The sequence below is a fragment of the Calypte anna genome, chromosome 3, assembly GCF_003957555.1.
Source record: "Calypte anna isolate BGI_N300 chromosome 3, bCalAnn1_v1.p, whole genome shotgun sequence".
Classification (NCBI taxonomy): domain Eukaryota; kingdom Metazoa; phylum Chordata; class Aves; order Apodiformes; family Trochilidae; genus Calypte; species Calypte anna.
The window spans coordinates 61,034,780-61,050,444 of record NC_044246.1 but is presented as its reverse complement, the minus strand read 5'-3'; the positions used below and the strand labels follow the sequence as shown (position 1 = coordinate 61,050,444).

The 15,665-nt window shown below is 39.1% G+C and overlaps 1 protein-coding gene across 1 annotated transcript in view; it reads left to right on the top strand.

Annotated features, from left to right (window-relative positions):
- L3MBTL3 (L3MBTL histone methyl-lysine binding protein 3) overlaps nt 1-15,665 on the top strand; it is a 69,148-nt gene that overhangs the window by 10,802 nt on the left and 42,681 nt on the right. The window contains 4 exon segments of the mRNA XM_030448553.1: nt 9,870-9,981; nt 12,301-12,460; nt 13,463-13,601; nt 14,872-14,956. Of these exon segments, the coding sequence (XP_030304413.1) occupies nt 9,870-9,981; nt 12,301-12,460; nt 13,463-13,601; nt 14,872-14,956 (496 nt within the window).

The following is a 15,665-nucleotide window of genomic DNA, read 5'->3' as shown; positions in this document are numbered from 1 at the left end:
ATGCTTCTTTTTAATAAAGACGTTTCAGGGAGTTACCTACTCAAAGTCCTTATTTTTAGTCGTGGAAGTCATATGGCATTTGCTTGTCTTTACTGCTTGTGTGATGACATTTCATGCTTATTTTTACATGTGCACTTCTAAAGACATCTCGTTTCTTGCATGTTATATTAATATTCAGCCACCTCAGATTATCAGACTAGTATATCTAAGCAACCATTCTTTTTAAGAACCACTTCATTTTTGTGAATGTGAGTTTCTATATGAAAAAAGCTGATAAGAGATTACTGAAAATGCTTGAAACACTTGCAAATAACTTTTCTTAATGTTTTCTTATAATTGCTAAATTTCAACATTTCTTATAAGATAGAAGAACAAATACATTAGAAATAGGAAGCTGTATTATTTCTTTTTGTTATGAAATCCTGTGGGCAATTTCATGCCTGCAAGACTTGACTGAGATAGACTGCAACAGCAGATGTTCATTTTCCAGTCTAATCAAAACAACTGGAGTTGAATCAGATACCAGGCCTCTTTTCTCAGGCATGCCATGGTCTCTTATGACTACATCTGTTTCCACACAGGTACAATGCTGAAATAGTTCTATTCCTATGATTTTGTGCACTGTTAATTGCTAGGAGTTTTGTCACCCATAGTTGGAGAAGGCTGTGGAAGTACATTCTTACAGAAAGTTCGTTAAAACTTATAAAAATAGCCATTAAATAAATACTTTTTGAACACTGCTTTGAACATGCCATGTGACAGATAGTGAGTGGTTGTGGAAAGTGATAGAATTTGAAATTATACAGGGTATGGGGAGAATTAAAATTGTACAGTATGATGCACCAAAGACTGAGCACAAAAATTTTAGCATTGTATATTAGTTCTTTCAAGATGTGTAAACAAAACAGGAAACTTGAATTCCAGTAGAGTTTAAAATAGTTTACAAATTACAGAATGCCTTCATGTGGTAGGCTAAGTAATGTATGCTCATCTGAAAAACATCAGTGCTTACCAGTTATCCTGCATGGTGTGAATGTAAATGTGAAATACTCTTTTTTTCTTTCCTTTTTTTTTTTTTTTTTTTTAATCTTTGTGCTGAGTGCAGGCAGTAACACCATCACTTCACGATTTAAATGTACTCATTAAATTAGAAAAGCTGTAATAATTTATAGTCACTTCCTACTGCAGCGACAGAAGTTTATGAAGTATTTCGTAATGAGTTTTCTAGTGCTTGTCTTTGAAAAGTGAGCTGTTATATACTGCATGGACAGAATTTTGGTTAGTATTTCCAGATTGTGAATTGTGCTTGAATGGAAAAAATATATATATAAAAAATTGATGATGAAGGAATTAACCTGTAAATAAAGTTGAGCAGCTGATATCATAATAAATCCAGTATAATAGTAGAACATGACTGGTTCAATAATGGTCATTGGTATTTCTAGCTCTGCTGTGAGGAAGGTAACAGTGATTCAGAGTGTTGAGTTTCTGGATGCACAGGTGCAACAGCTCAAGGCAATAAAGTGATTCCTTTCAGCTGCCCATTCTGAAATTGCATTCAGGTTTGCTTGAGATAGTTAACTTTTTGAAAACAACTTAGTTTCTCAGTTGATTTATATTTCCCAGCAGAAATACTGGTAGGATCTCAGGCAATGGCTAACTACAGCACCTTTTTAGTGTGGAGTTCTGCCCTCATGCAGTGGCATGTGCTGCACTGACTCTGGGGATCCATTTCTCCGTGGAAGAGTCCTCAGGAATGTCCATGGGCAACATAAGCTACCAGGAACCAGTTAAATCACTGTCAGCACTGGGAAGGTGTTACTCTAGTGAGAAGATAGGTTACCTTCAGGTAGTGCAGGGTGAAGAAAGGCAGAATAGACTTCTCTGACTACAGGTGAGCCTCAGCAGATGTACCTTGTGGCCCTATGTTTTCCACCTGGAGATGACTTTGTTCTTTTGTAATCTCATGTAATTAATTAGCTCATGCTGTGCCTCGTCACCATGGATTTCCAGTTAAAACTTTGCATTGTCATAAAACATTTTAACCTTATTTTAAAAAAAGAAAAAGCTAAAGAAAAAAAAAAAAAAGGAATTTTCTCTGTTAAAATTGCTGAAACTCCAAAGCAAAGAAATGTCAGAATTAAGTTTGCCTTTGGATGGGTCTTCCTCATTTGTAGTTACGGTCCTTTTTTCTCTTACATGATCACATGCTATTTTGCTACAAAATCTGCCATGTTGTTTGCTATAGATGTTAGTCTTGTAAATAACTAGGTGGAGAATTTTGGGAAGGAAAAGGATTTTGTGATTAGTGAAGGTAAATCTGACACAGTAAAGCTTAGAGCTGCCCTTGCTTCTGCCACAGCCTTCCTCAGTGGTACCAGACAGCTCACTGGAACCAAATCCTTGTCAGGTAGTAATTAATATTTTATTTTTCACTTGGTTGGAATCCCCTTGAGATATTAACATTTGGTATTTTGAAATATTCTGGATGAAATAATTCAAAGCCAGTGTTACTTTTCAGGTCAATTTCAGTAAGCCTCCTCTTGGAAGACCTTAACTTCTAGTTCCATCACTGATTTATGTGTTATCTTAAGAAAGTCTGTTTTGCTGCAATTTCCTATTCAAGTGGAGATCATAAGTCAGACTCAGTTGACAGTGGAGAGAAATCATTGAGAACTCCTCTGTTACCAACAAAAGTCTTGAGCACTTGGGGCAAAGGGAGAGGTTGGAAGAGCCTGAGAAGTGTTTAAGAACAGAGTAGAAAAATAATACTTTAGACAAGACTGACGTATCTGTGGTACCTACACTTTCAGTTTGGAATTGAGGAGAGCATGTTCCTATTATTAATTCTTTTTGTAAGGATGTAATTTGATAGTAATCCTTTCCTGCTTGAACTTGCCCAGATAGTAAGAAACCTTTCCTTTTCGATGGAAAGTGTTCTCTCTTCTTCATTACTTCAGAATTAGGCTATTGCAGTGGTATTGAAGCATCTTAAAGATTGCTCAAAGTGCTTTACTTTCTTACTGACAGCATCATTCCAATGAGAGGGGGTTTGGCCCTGCCTCTTGGTTGTGATGTGGAATTTAATCTCTGATGTTTATGATTTAGGGAGTCCTATGTATAGCCTGAGGTTCCTACTGAAGTTGGTGTTTGCTGTACTTGTGAGAGGAGGAGCATGCAGAGAGGATCTCTTCTCATCATTAAAGAAAAGGAATAGCCAGGTGCAGGGACACATTCCCCTAACCTTTTGCATCCCTGAAAGACTAAAAATTTTGTGACCAGGCAAGCATCAGGGGTCACATGCTTACTCTGAGTGCTTTGAAATAAGGTGGGAGCAGAGCACTCCAAGGATAAAGAGCTAGGAAGAGGCATTTTTATTTTCTTTTGTAAGTGGCTGGGAACAGAGGTTTTGTTTCAGGAATTATTTTGCGCTACATTGTAACAGTAATTGCTGGAGTGCCTAAAGCTTGTTCAGATACTTGCTCTTTGTTATTTCAGTGGGTTTTTTGAAAAAGAAAATAAACAGTCATTCTGCTTTCAAGCCTTGTAGAGTAAATAAGACTGTCTTTGCTGCTTGAAGAAAGAATATAAAAATATCCAACAGCTGCCTCATTTTATGAATGCTATCCAGCCTCTGTCCAGGGTGGGGTTTTGTGGTAAAAAAAGTATGTGGTTGTATATGTAAAGAGGATATCACACACATACTGAAGAGAATGATTGAATGCACAAGTTCCGTCATTTGCTAACTTTTTCAACTTAAATAGTATGTAAAAAATAGTTAGGCCTGAAGCAGAATGTGGTTGGAAGGTACAAATGTCTGAAGGTATGTTTTAAAGAGCAGAGGAGCTGTAAGATGGCAGAAAGGCTCTAATTTATCTGAGAAGTCCCACTAAAACAAGTGTGATTAAATGGTAATTAAAATCAAGAAGGATGATAGCTATTAGCTAACCAGAGATCTCTTCGCCTTGTATCACTGGAGTCCCAGGTGTTAGTTCTCTCAACAAGCAGCTATATAACTCTGCTACTTTAGTCACTTACTAGTTACTTCATAGGCATAAAGAGTATTTACTCAATTTATTTTTCTTTTGGATAAAAGAAGTTTATCAGGTTTCTTATGAGCTAGTCCACAATCACACTGTTATGGGTTCGAGCTGAATTTTATTCCTGAGGTTAGTCAGAATGCAGCATGAATTGTCTTCATTGCAATGCACTCTTTGTCCTTATCTTGCCCAGTAGATGGTAGTGTTGGCTGTTTTTTCTAATATATTTAAAGCTGTGCATTAAGATGTGTGGGGCTTTTTCTTCTTTTTTTTTTTGTCCTTTGCTCTTCAGGTGTTTTTCCTTTTTCTTCCTTTTTACATCTGCCTGTTCTCCCAAACAGTGTTACCTTGTAGAAAATAATAGTAGCTTTATCTCTGATTTGATCTGTGTGTATACTGGTAGGATCTTGTACACTTCCAAAGGGCACAAGTAACAGCACATAGAGATAGTCTGGTCTTTGTTGGTCTGAGTTAGATGCATGCAATGAAGGCTTAAAATGGAACCAGATTGTGTATATTTCTTTTCAATAGGTTTGAGTTTCTAAGAATTAATCTGCATTATGGTAGATGTTTCACATTGTTTGTGAATTCATTCCATGTAGTGACACATACAGAGAGTAATTTTTATGAAATGTGGAGAAAGAGAACTGAAAGCTCTTCTAACATAAGTCCCCCCATATAAAACTAAAAGTGGTTTCTGGTCTGCATGGTAAGGCAAAAAGCTTCCATTAGAATTGCGAAGATCTGAAGCCACCTGAGGAGAGACAGTGTGAGCCTATCTGTGGTGTTACACTTAGTCCCAGTCACTGAGAAAAAATTATTTTCGGTATCTGAGCCCAGCATATGGTGGGCAAAGAATGGCAGGTTGATAAAAAAGGTGGAGCACTGTTTTCACAAGGAAAAAGGATCTTGTGCTTAGCCTAACAAAGTTAAGTCTACAACTATATAATTGCTGGCTTCAAATGCATATCCAGAGACCCATTGGTAAGGCACTACAGGTGTATAATCTATAGGGTAATCAAAGAATCATAGAATCATAGAAAGTGAGGGGTTGGAAGGGACCTCAAAAGGTCATCGTGTCTAAAACTTCCTGCCAGAGCAGGGTCACCTACAGCACAGGTCACACAGGAACACATCCAGGTGGGCTTTGAATGTCTCCAGGGAAGGAGACTCCACACCCTCCCTGGGCAGCCTGTGCCAGTGCCCTGTCACACTCACAGTGAAAAAATTCTTCCTTATATTTATACGGAACCACCTATGCTTGAGTTTATAACCCTTGCCCTTTGTCCTATTGTTAGTTAACTCTGAGAAGAGCTTGACTCCATCCTCCTGGCACTCAGCCCTTACATATTTGTAAACATTAATGAGGTCACCCCTCATTCTCCTCTTCTCCAAGCTGAAGAGACCCAGCTCCCTCAGCCTTTCCTCATAAGGGAGATGTTCCACTCCCTTCATCGTCTTGGTCACTCTGCACTGGACTCTCGCAAGCAGTTCCCGGGCCTTCTGGAACTGAGCCCAGAACTGGACACAATATTCCAGATGCAGCCTCACCAGGACGGAGGAGAGGGGAAGGAGAACCTGTCTCAACCTACTAACCACCCCCCTTCTAATGCACCCCAGGATGCCATTGGCCTTCTTGGCCACAAGGGCACATTGCTGGCTCATGCTCACCCTTCCATCCACCAGCACCCCCAGCTCCCTTTCCACTGTGCTGCTCTCCAACAGCTCAGCCCCCAACCTATACTGGTACCTGGGGTTGTTCTTTCCCAGATGCAAGACTTAACGCTTACCCTGGTTGTTATACATTAAATTTCTCCCTGCCCAATGGGTAATGTTGGGTTAAGAACCGATGGATGTAAACTGGCTATTAATAGATGTAAATGAAAAGTTAGAATGGATTTGTTGAGGAAGAATTTCAGGAATGGACTTTGAGTAGAAGCACTGGTAACAGAAAGTCTGGCCACATCAGCATTTCAGATGAAACATGAAATACTGACTACTAATACTTATTCCAGTCCTGTGTAATTTTTTATTCAAGTTTTAAAAATGTTTCTTGATAGTAATTTTGATCCCTGTAGAAAAACTAAGCAAGTAGATAGACGGAAAAGGTTCAGAAAGTGTTTATAATGTTTTATTGTTGTCTATTTAAGCCTTGATTTTCCTCAGTGTGTTCTTTATTTGTTGAATTTGTATTAAAATGTTCTTAGAGATTAAATTATCAGTCATAGAAGCTGAAGTCCTGGTATATCAGGACATGGTTTCCCAATCTCTGAGTGGAAGAAATCTCTGGTAATGTTTAAATGGAAGCCACTATTTAATTTCCTTTTGATCCTTGTGGAAACTGCTAAACAGGGCATCTAAGTAAGTTCTGTGTGATATGCTTACCCACTAACAGTTGGACTTGTCCTGCCACCTTAGTTGATGAAATATTTGTGTTTAAAGAGCTGCAGTAACTGGAAAATATGTATTTTTGTCTTTGTTGCTCACCTGCATGTGAAACTGTGGGTTCAGTCATGAAAACTGTTGAGGTTTCTTTTTTTTCTTCCTGTTTGCCTTCTGAACTTTTTAAGTTTTTTAGCCCAGTGGTTGTTAGCCTCCCAGTGGGCAGTCAGCTGGGGGTGTCAGCTCACTGCTGGCTTTGGCAGGACCCTTCACTTGGAGGTCCAGTCTCTGTGTGTATCAGGAGTCCAATATCCAGCACAGCGCTTGCCAATTGTTGTTTGAGGCAAAGGAAATTCTTCTGAAAGGAACCTCCTTCACACCTCTGTATCACCTTCCCTCTGTATCAACTTCCAGACTGTTACAACATTTAGGGAAGTACATGGGAGGACTGCTCTTACTGTATTTTAGTTTGGATCAATAGGAGTAGAGGAAACATAACAGAAGCTTTACCTATAGGTCATTTTGTTTTCTTTTGTTGCCTGCTTTCTAAATAGAAGAGGCTTTAAAAAGTGTTGATTTTTTTTTTCTTGGACACATAAACCACCATTAATCTAGATACTTTTTGTCATGCTTCCAACAGTAGGCACTAGTTGCCATGTTGTTCTGGCAGGACTTACCCTGTGATGGCTTTGTGCATCATGCTGATCTGTACATTTATTGATCCCATTTTTAAGCAATTAACCTTTGTCACAAGTTTTTCAATGTTTTTCTTTCCCAGCTAAAATCAGAGTACAACTTACCAGGCCTGAGGCATTCTTCTGGTCAGCTAAGGAGAGCTCAGTGTGCACAGTAATGCTGAGGGTGTAGTGGGGGAAGCAGTGCAATCTCTACAGCTCCCTGAAAGGAGGTTGGAGCCAGAGGTGGGGTTGCTCTCTTCTCCCAGGCAACTCTCAGCAAGACAAGAGGGCATGGTCTTAAGTTGTGCTGGGGGAGGTTTAGGTTGGACATTAGAAAGAATTTCTTTACGGAGAGGGTGATCAAGCATTGGAATGGGCTGCCCAGGGAAGTAGTGGATTCTCCATCCGTGGAGATATTTAAAAAGAGACTGGATGTGGCACTTAGTGCCATGGTCTGGTAACTGCAGCAGTAGTGGATCAAGGGTTGGAACTTGATGATCTGTGAGGTCCCTTCCAACCCAGCCAATTCTATGATTCTATGAAAGCAGATGTATCTGATTCAAGTTTGAGTCCAAACAGGAGCTGGAGGCCTTGGGTGCTGACAGAGGCAAGAGTGTGGACAAAAACAGGAGGCACAGGCATCAGGCAAGGCAGCCCAGGAGCTTTTTAATGCCGTCCTGCCTGCTGAGCAGTAGCAAGTAGTTCCTGTCTTTCACTGAGGCCATCCTGGTGCCGTGGCCTGACCATTGAAGTGGCTGCTGTAATTGGTTGGCTCTTGCTGTCACGAAGAGCCTCCAGTGACAGGGTAGCTAGTGGCAGACTTCCCTGCTATTGTTGGTCTTTCATCGTTTGATGGCTGTCAGTCAGCCCTCTGAAGGCAGAAGGGCTGGCAGGTCTCTGCTTTGGCTGGGGTGACCTCCTTGCGGGAGGACCCGGTGGAGGAGGAACATCTGTGGAGCTGAACACCAGCCAGATCATGCAGAAATGTCTCAGGTGTTACTTGGACTGTTCAGAAATGCCTTTGGTGTGCATACTTTCTGGCTGATGCTGTATGAAGGTGCAGGAGAGTGTTTCCAGAAGTTGGTTAGTAACCTCCCTGTGACCTGTCGGTTTGTGGGCTGCAGCACTGCATTTCAGTCTGTGATCGCAGCCTTTTTGCTGAGGCAGCTCTTAAAGAGTGAGAGCTCTTGGAAGCAAGGAAGATTTTCCCTCTAGGATCCACCTACTTTAGAGGGAGCAAAGTACCAATAGCAACAACAAGCTTAACCAAAATAGGAACGAGACTGGGTGAGTAAGTCAGCCATAACACCCAAGGGTTCTCTTCTGGAAGGTAACTCCACTGCTTTTCCTTGGGTGGAACAGCATGAATGTCTGTCCACAAACTAACGTATGAGCATGTGTGTTAGTGCATTTGGTTGCTTTCAAAGCTGCACTCCTGGTCTTTCAGTCCAGATGGATTTATCAACAGTTTGTCCCCACTTAATATCTTTTCTAAGCATAGTTCATCACAAATAAAAATCTTGGCTCCAGAAATTGTGTGGCTGTGTGAGGTCTTCCTCTCTTCCCCTCAGCTTGTTATTTCTGAGCTGCTTCCATTCCTTAGGACCTGGTGGCTCTTGGCAAATGCTGATCCTCAAATGACTTTGTTAGTAAAAGCACACCATTGTGGTGTGTATGTCATGGGGCTTACCTCTGCTTTCAGCCAGAATGGCTTATTTTCAGTACTATACCATAGCAAGGTCCAAAGTGAGTAGGAGAGATTCATCCTGCAGCCCCTGAAGGCACAGAGGAGATCAGTGTAGTGCCAGGAAATTGTTCCCCTTTTCATTTTCCCAAGGATAAATTTCCTGACCAGAGAAACAGAAACAGATGCTACTGCCCTAAAGGAACAATCTTACAGGTGGGTGCTGGGGAGTTTTGGAAGACTCTTGGGCATAATTTTTCATGTCAATCTCTGTTGGAGAGCATCTCACTGCTGGAGACCTGCCCTCTGCGGCAAAGGCCAGAGAACAGCCCCTTTGCTGTTCAGAGTAAACTAACCGCAAACAAAATGCTGCCATGAGTTCAACCCATGACCAGCTGGGCTTGCAGGCCAAGTAGTGACCAGGAAGCTGAAGTTTATTTTCATCTGGCAGCACTGCAACTGTTGCTGCATTTGGAAGAAACTTTTCTGCTGGCAGCAGGATGGATATAATTCCCAGTGCTCCTGTGTGAGCACAGCATGTGGGGTATTGTTGAGCCTTGCTTCTGGCTGACAGCAATACCTCGTTCAGTGTGTAATTAAACAGCTCATAAACTGCCTTGAGATGGTTGTTTATGTGCACTTTACAGCAGAGAAGTACTGTGTTTTTGGAGGATGCTGGAATTTCTATACTCTGCAAAGCATTTATGTTTTGAGGTTCAGTTCCTTTTTTCCATGACAAAAGAATTTTAGTCACTGGAGCACGTTATTTTGCTGGCAATGAAAAGCGTGTGGTTAGAGAATTTTCCCCTGAATTTTTGCTACTGATTTTTTGATCTTTGTTTGTAAGTTAGGTATCAATCTGCATGTGGACGCATCAGTATCTATTATACATGATAACATGATAAGGTTTAATTTGTCTAAGCAAGAAAAGCTTGCTTCCAGTTCCTTGGGGATAAGCAGAAACACATAAAAATTAGGTAATATTGTGAAGACACTATGGAAAAGCTATCTTGGTGAGTAGTAGACACTGTAAGAGAGCATTAATAAATTTTTACTATGCTCTGTGCCACTTGTTTCGCATTGCAGTTTAGAGTGAATGAATTTGGAGCCCTGGAAGTAATTACAGATGAAAGTGAAATGGAAAGTGTTAAAAAGGCAACAGCTACCACAACCTGGATGGTTCCGACTGCTCAAGAAGGTCAGTTAAGAGGTGGTAAATATTTTCTGTGGTAGACTGTATTTTGTTTAATATATCAGTTTTCCTTAAAGATTGGTGTCCCCCAATAAAAAAGTTACTTGCTGTAATGCAAAGTATCTCTGCTGATACTATGTGTTTCTTCAATTACAAATTAGTATGAAATGAATATATTTGAAGTTAGAAGGAAATAATTCTGCTGTAAAATATCTGAAGTCCAATTATAGCCACAAATTTTTCTAACAGTAATTTTTTCTCATTTTAGAATCAGTATTTTCCCTTGATTTAATTTGCAAAATAGTAAATGTCTTACTTTAAATTGAGAATTCTTTAAATGTTATTTTTGTTGAGCTGACTGCCCACAGACTTTATTAGCTGCCTCCAGTTCATTTGTGACCAAAGAATGATGCTCTGCAAACTGCCTTCACATGATACTACTTACTGCTCAGCTGCTGCCAAAATCAGTAAATATCTATACTGTTGCTTTGCTGCTGCTATGATTCTTACAGTATTAAAATTAGGGTGTAGTAACCATTTATGTTTCTTTTGAATGATAAAATTGTAATAGTTGTAGCATCTGTCTAAGAAAAAAACGTTTCCTGGATTTTAAATACAGATGTAAGGAAACACTGTTTTATAGTTCAAGGAAAGTTGTTCATATGGTCATAAATTCTGAAAATTTTGATACACTGACTCCAGCAATGGTACAGTGAAAGAAAGTATCACGACTGGTTTTGTGATTACTTACAACTACTTAGGTTTTCTTCCTCCTTGTTATTATATGCTGTCAATTTTCTTTTTAAAATTGTAATTTTGTAAGTCCTTTGAAAAGTGGACTTCAAAATTTTGGTTTAAAACTCATCAGTATAAGCACAATAAGCAAAGTTGATTAAAGGTTTTCCTTTGCCACTCCCCCACCATTAATTCTTAATTGTCGTTGTGACTTTTCTGAATAGGTGAAATATTTACACTAGTGGCAAAGCAGTTTGGGCCTCATCTGTGAGGTCTGAAACTTCAGATGCAAGCTACTCTGTAGATGTAGATACTTGTAGGTGTGACTCCAAGACTCTGCCAGTTATCTTAGATTAATATTTGTGATGAGAGTGGAAACAGTGTGATAATGTAATAGCTCAACAGGTTATTTCATGAGGCTTGCCTGGGACCATGGTTATCTACAGATACAGATTCATCCACCATGGTTTGGCAAATCTAAAAAAAAAAAAAAAAATGTGAAAAAAATAACATTGATACTGAATTAAAGTGTGTTTATGGACACATAAATGTACCAGGTAGGCATCCTACTGCCATCTTAAACTGTGCTTGACTAATTTGGTGTTAGTAAGATAAAAATATTGCTAAAAGTTTTCCATTGTGAGAGGTTGGACTTAGTGATCTTAAGAGTTTTTCTCCAGCCATGACAATTCTGTGTGATTCTGTGTGAAATTGGTTTTTTGAACCATGAATTATGCTGAAATGTAAATGTAGCACATAAATTATCTATTCTTCTAATATAGCTATTCTGTACACAAGAGTTCATTTGACTCTGCTTTCAAAGGCTGTACAGTGCTCAAGCAAAAGAAAATAGTTTCAGACTTGAAATCTAGAAACCTACTTTTTGAGGGGGTGCGAAGTTAACATGCTCTAGAAGCTGGGCAACTTCACAGTGCTTCATAGTTGCCTGTGAGTGAAACCTATGGCATCCTCTCCTAAGCTGTATGCCTCTTCTGGGGAAACTGTAGCTTAGGATGAGTGAGTTACTAAGTGAGTAACTTAGTGTTTGAAAATTTCTTTGTTACAAATGTGATGATTTTACATCTAGTAGACCTCAGACAGGTTGAACAATTAATAGCTACTGCTGTGGCAGACTGCAGAAGGTAGTCAGTGATTAACTCCCAGAAATATATTCAGTTATTGGGGAATAATTCCCCACAAAGTTTTTTTCCCATGACCCTATATAGATCAAAAATGAGGCATGTCAGAAGAGGTGATGGACTCTGTGCAGGGATGGTTCTGTGGGCAGTCAGCATGGTGCCTGGTACAAAATTCACATCTTCTCTGAGTAGCCACATCTAGAAATGTTGCTGCACCACTGATGACAGAAGCCTAAAATTGGAGGATTCCTCTCAAGTATTGCAGTATGAAAACATAACTTTCTTGTCAGGAGTATGGACCCCATACAGACTCTTAACTCCCAGTTCTTAATTCTAATGAGAGTGGTGTGACTTCATTTTTCTGTTTGCTTGACAAGGCCTGCTGAGGATGGTTAGAAATGTATCACCTCTCCCTAAGTGAAGTTACTAAGTTACTTTTTTCATTGTGCAGCCTTTTCAGAAAAGTCGGGGATCCCCACCAGGTTGAAGGAAACTGTAAAAATGGATGGACTTGTTTTCTGTGAAAACTGTTACTGCTATGGTACTGTTGAAGAATTTGTTCCTGAAGGGAAATTTTGCAGCCAGAAATGTGCCCAGCAAATGAAAAACAAGTAGGTGCTATTATAAAGCATAGAAACAAAGAACTTGGCATAAATACAGCATGAGATAAAGATGGTGGGCTGCAATGTTAATGGAGGGGCAAAGGGAGATACTAAAAAGCCATGTTTTGGTGAGTCTTTGTTGGATTATAGTGTTCTTTCACTGTTTTTCATGTAAGTGCATTAACCAGGTTTGACTTGGCTAGCACCAATGTTGAAGGCAGTCTTTTTTGCTCAGAATGTGCTGTGTTATGCTGTCAGAGGCAAATGGTAAAACAGTCTATGGGATGCATGAATCAATGTCAGGCTCCCACCTTGTTTTATATTCACTGGAATGAGTATAATCAGTAATGAGGTGGTTGGTGTGGTAAGTTAATTATAATTAAGTGCAAGAGCAGTGTTATAGATGACAATGAGTGAAAACATGAACATACTGTAGTTTCTCTGTTCCTTGTCTTTCAGCTAGTGCAGTTCATCTTGTAAAAGGTTTGTGCTACTATGTCCCTTCTGTAATGTGTATTAATGTTTTTTACATCTCTGCAGTTTTTTACATCTCTGATTTTGTGCCCTCCCCTTTATTTTTATCTAATTGCTTCAAAGTTTTCTGTTCTGATTGCATGATTAGCAATTTGGACAGTCACATACCAGCTTTCTCCAATAGGATTTGTCAGTCTTAACAATTACCTTTGTTTTCCTTTTTGAAACTATCCTGCAGTTCTAAACAATTCACAGTCTGCTTCTCTGTGAGACTTGATGGCACACAGGAAAAAGACACTGTTTAAAACATGCAGAACTTGTTCAGCTAAGCTGACAGCTTTCCTTTTGCAGTTGCTGTTGTTAGTCTTTCATATTAATTCTTTTGGCAGATGTAATTTGCAGTAGTATTTGAATATATTCAGTATACCCTGTGTCTCATAAACACTTGACCTCCAGATTTACTCCCTTTTTACTTGCCCTGTGACTATGAGAAGTGAAATAGTGTTGACTTCGTGTCATTGTGTTATTTTGAAATAGAGAACCAAAGGAGGAAAAGCCCGGTGTGGAATGCAATGGGGAAGATGATTTCAAAGGCATTCGGAAAAGAAAAGCAAAGTTACCTCTCAAAGAAGAGTCCAGGGATAATGGGGAGAAGAAAGAGAATCCTGATGAACCTGTTAGTATGCATCATGAACCCATTCCTGCAAGTATTTCCGTGGGAGTTTTGCCTTACGTTGTGATGTCAGTAGCTAGATCACCCTGCAATGAGAAGCAACTGCATTACTGTACAAAAATTGCAATAAGAATTAGGTTCACTTACCAATTAATTAGACCTCATGAGTAAATTGTAATTATTGACAGTGAACTGGTGGGAGCTGCTTTTTGTGTCTTTTCTCTCGTTTTTTAAGAACAGAACAAAAGTAATTTAAAGGAAAATTTATATTAAACTAGACTTGCTATGTCTTCAGCATAGAAAAATTGTACATATTTTCCAACATCTCTTAATTTGTTATTGAACATGAATAAATTATTATAGACCAATAATTTATTTGTAAAGAAAGCATCATTACAGTTAAGAAGAGAATACTTTTGCTTGAGGTATTTTTCCTTAGAAAACCATAGCTAAATATTTGGTTTTGTTCTGTGTTGCAGCTCAGTGTACTTTAGGGCACCTTTTTATTTCCTTTTGGATTTATTTTACATTTTTTAATAAACCTATCACAGTACCTTCCTGTCATGGTCATTTTCTTTTAATACTGGGTTTCATCTCAATACCTGTACAGTGCTGGCATCAGCACAGTATGGAGGGAGAAGGGGACAGTTCTGCATCTGCAGGGTTGTCAAAGGGCAGAAGACACTTGAGTTGTCAGAAGGGAATTCAAAGCTCTCTGTATAGTAACATCTTAGGCTAAAGTCAAAGGGCACCTTCTTCGTCTCTGTACGTTTGCTCTCCCAAATGAGTACTTACTCTTTTCATCTGTGCAAGTGCTAACAAAACTCTTGATATGCTAACAATGAAATAAATGGAAAGGATCAGTGACATTTTATATTTAGTAAAACAATTGGACATTAGAAGAAAGCAGATGGGTCCTGTGAGATGTTTTCCTTTAAATTATTTCAGAAGCACAAACATACCAAAGATACTGTTATTTATCTCCAGCTCAGCCAAGGCCTGCTGAAGGCTTCATGATCTGTCTCCAGTTTAGACAAGACTGGCTGGCTTTTTGTTAGCTGTTGAGAGTCTCTCTGTCTGTCGTTTTCACTGTGTTTGCCACGATTTGTCACTGATGGCTTGCATTGTTTTTATTAGTCATATGCAGGTTTCTTTGAGATAGCTACATCAGTAGCTATTTAAATGAAATTCCAGTCAAACCTCAGATTTACTAGACTTCTGGAGGTTACTCTACTCTTAATCTAATGAGGTTACTATTTTCTTTTTAATTTAGGAGGACAAACCTGAAGGAAGAATCTTGAGAGTCTCACAGAGAGCCAGGAGAAAAAGAAAAGGGGAAATAACAGTTCTGAAACAAAGTAAGTTAGGTTGTGAAGCAAAAATCTCATCAGTTCTTAAGGTAATATCCACCTATTACTGTGAATTGCCAGCATTGTTTCACTGAATTTGTAATTCCTATTGAATGCATTTTTGTCAATTCTTTAAAAAGAGAGTGCTAGTATTACCTATAGCAATTAAGTTTTAAGGATTGAAGAGCTGTGAAAGCCAAGTGAAAACTGGGAGAAAGCCCTGTCACTGGGAGATTGATTATCTTTTACAAAGGGTTAGTTTATATACCTCGGGCAGTGTGGAGGATGATACAGTGAGTGTAAATGTAATTGGTGCACATTTTAGGGTTTTTTTTCATCCCTGTAAAGAGTGCTGGTATTAAAGGGAATCAGGCCCATTGAGTCCCCAGATGTTGAAAGACATCTATTAAGCAGAAGTGAAAGTTTACTTTTGTTTCCTTGGGGATCAATTTTATATGTACTGTATGTGCTGTAAATAGACACATTTATGGGACAGTTTAGGTATAATTGCTGTAATCAGTCCAAAGGGACCTACACTGCATCAAGCAGCATAATAAAACATGTTTTAAATGACTGCTGTTTTTTTAAGACATTTCTATGACAGTTACTTCTACGAAGAACTGGAGAATCAGCTGCTATTATACCTGAGTGGTACACCAGCCACAAACAAAAATCTTGCTCTCTGAAGTGCTTCTTATGGTAGACTAGGAGCCATTAC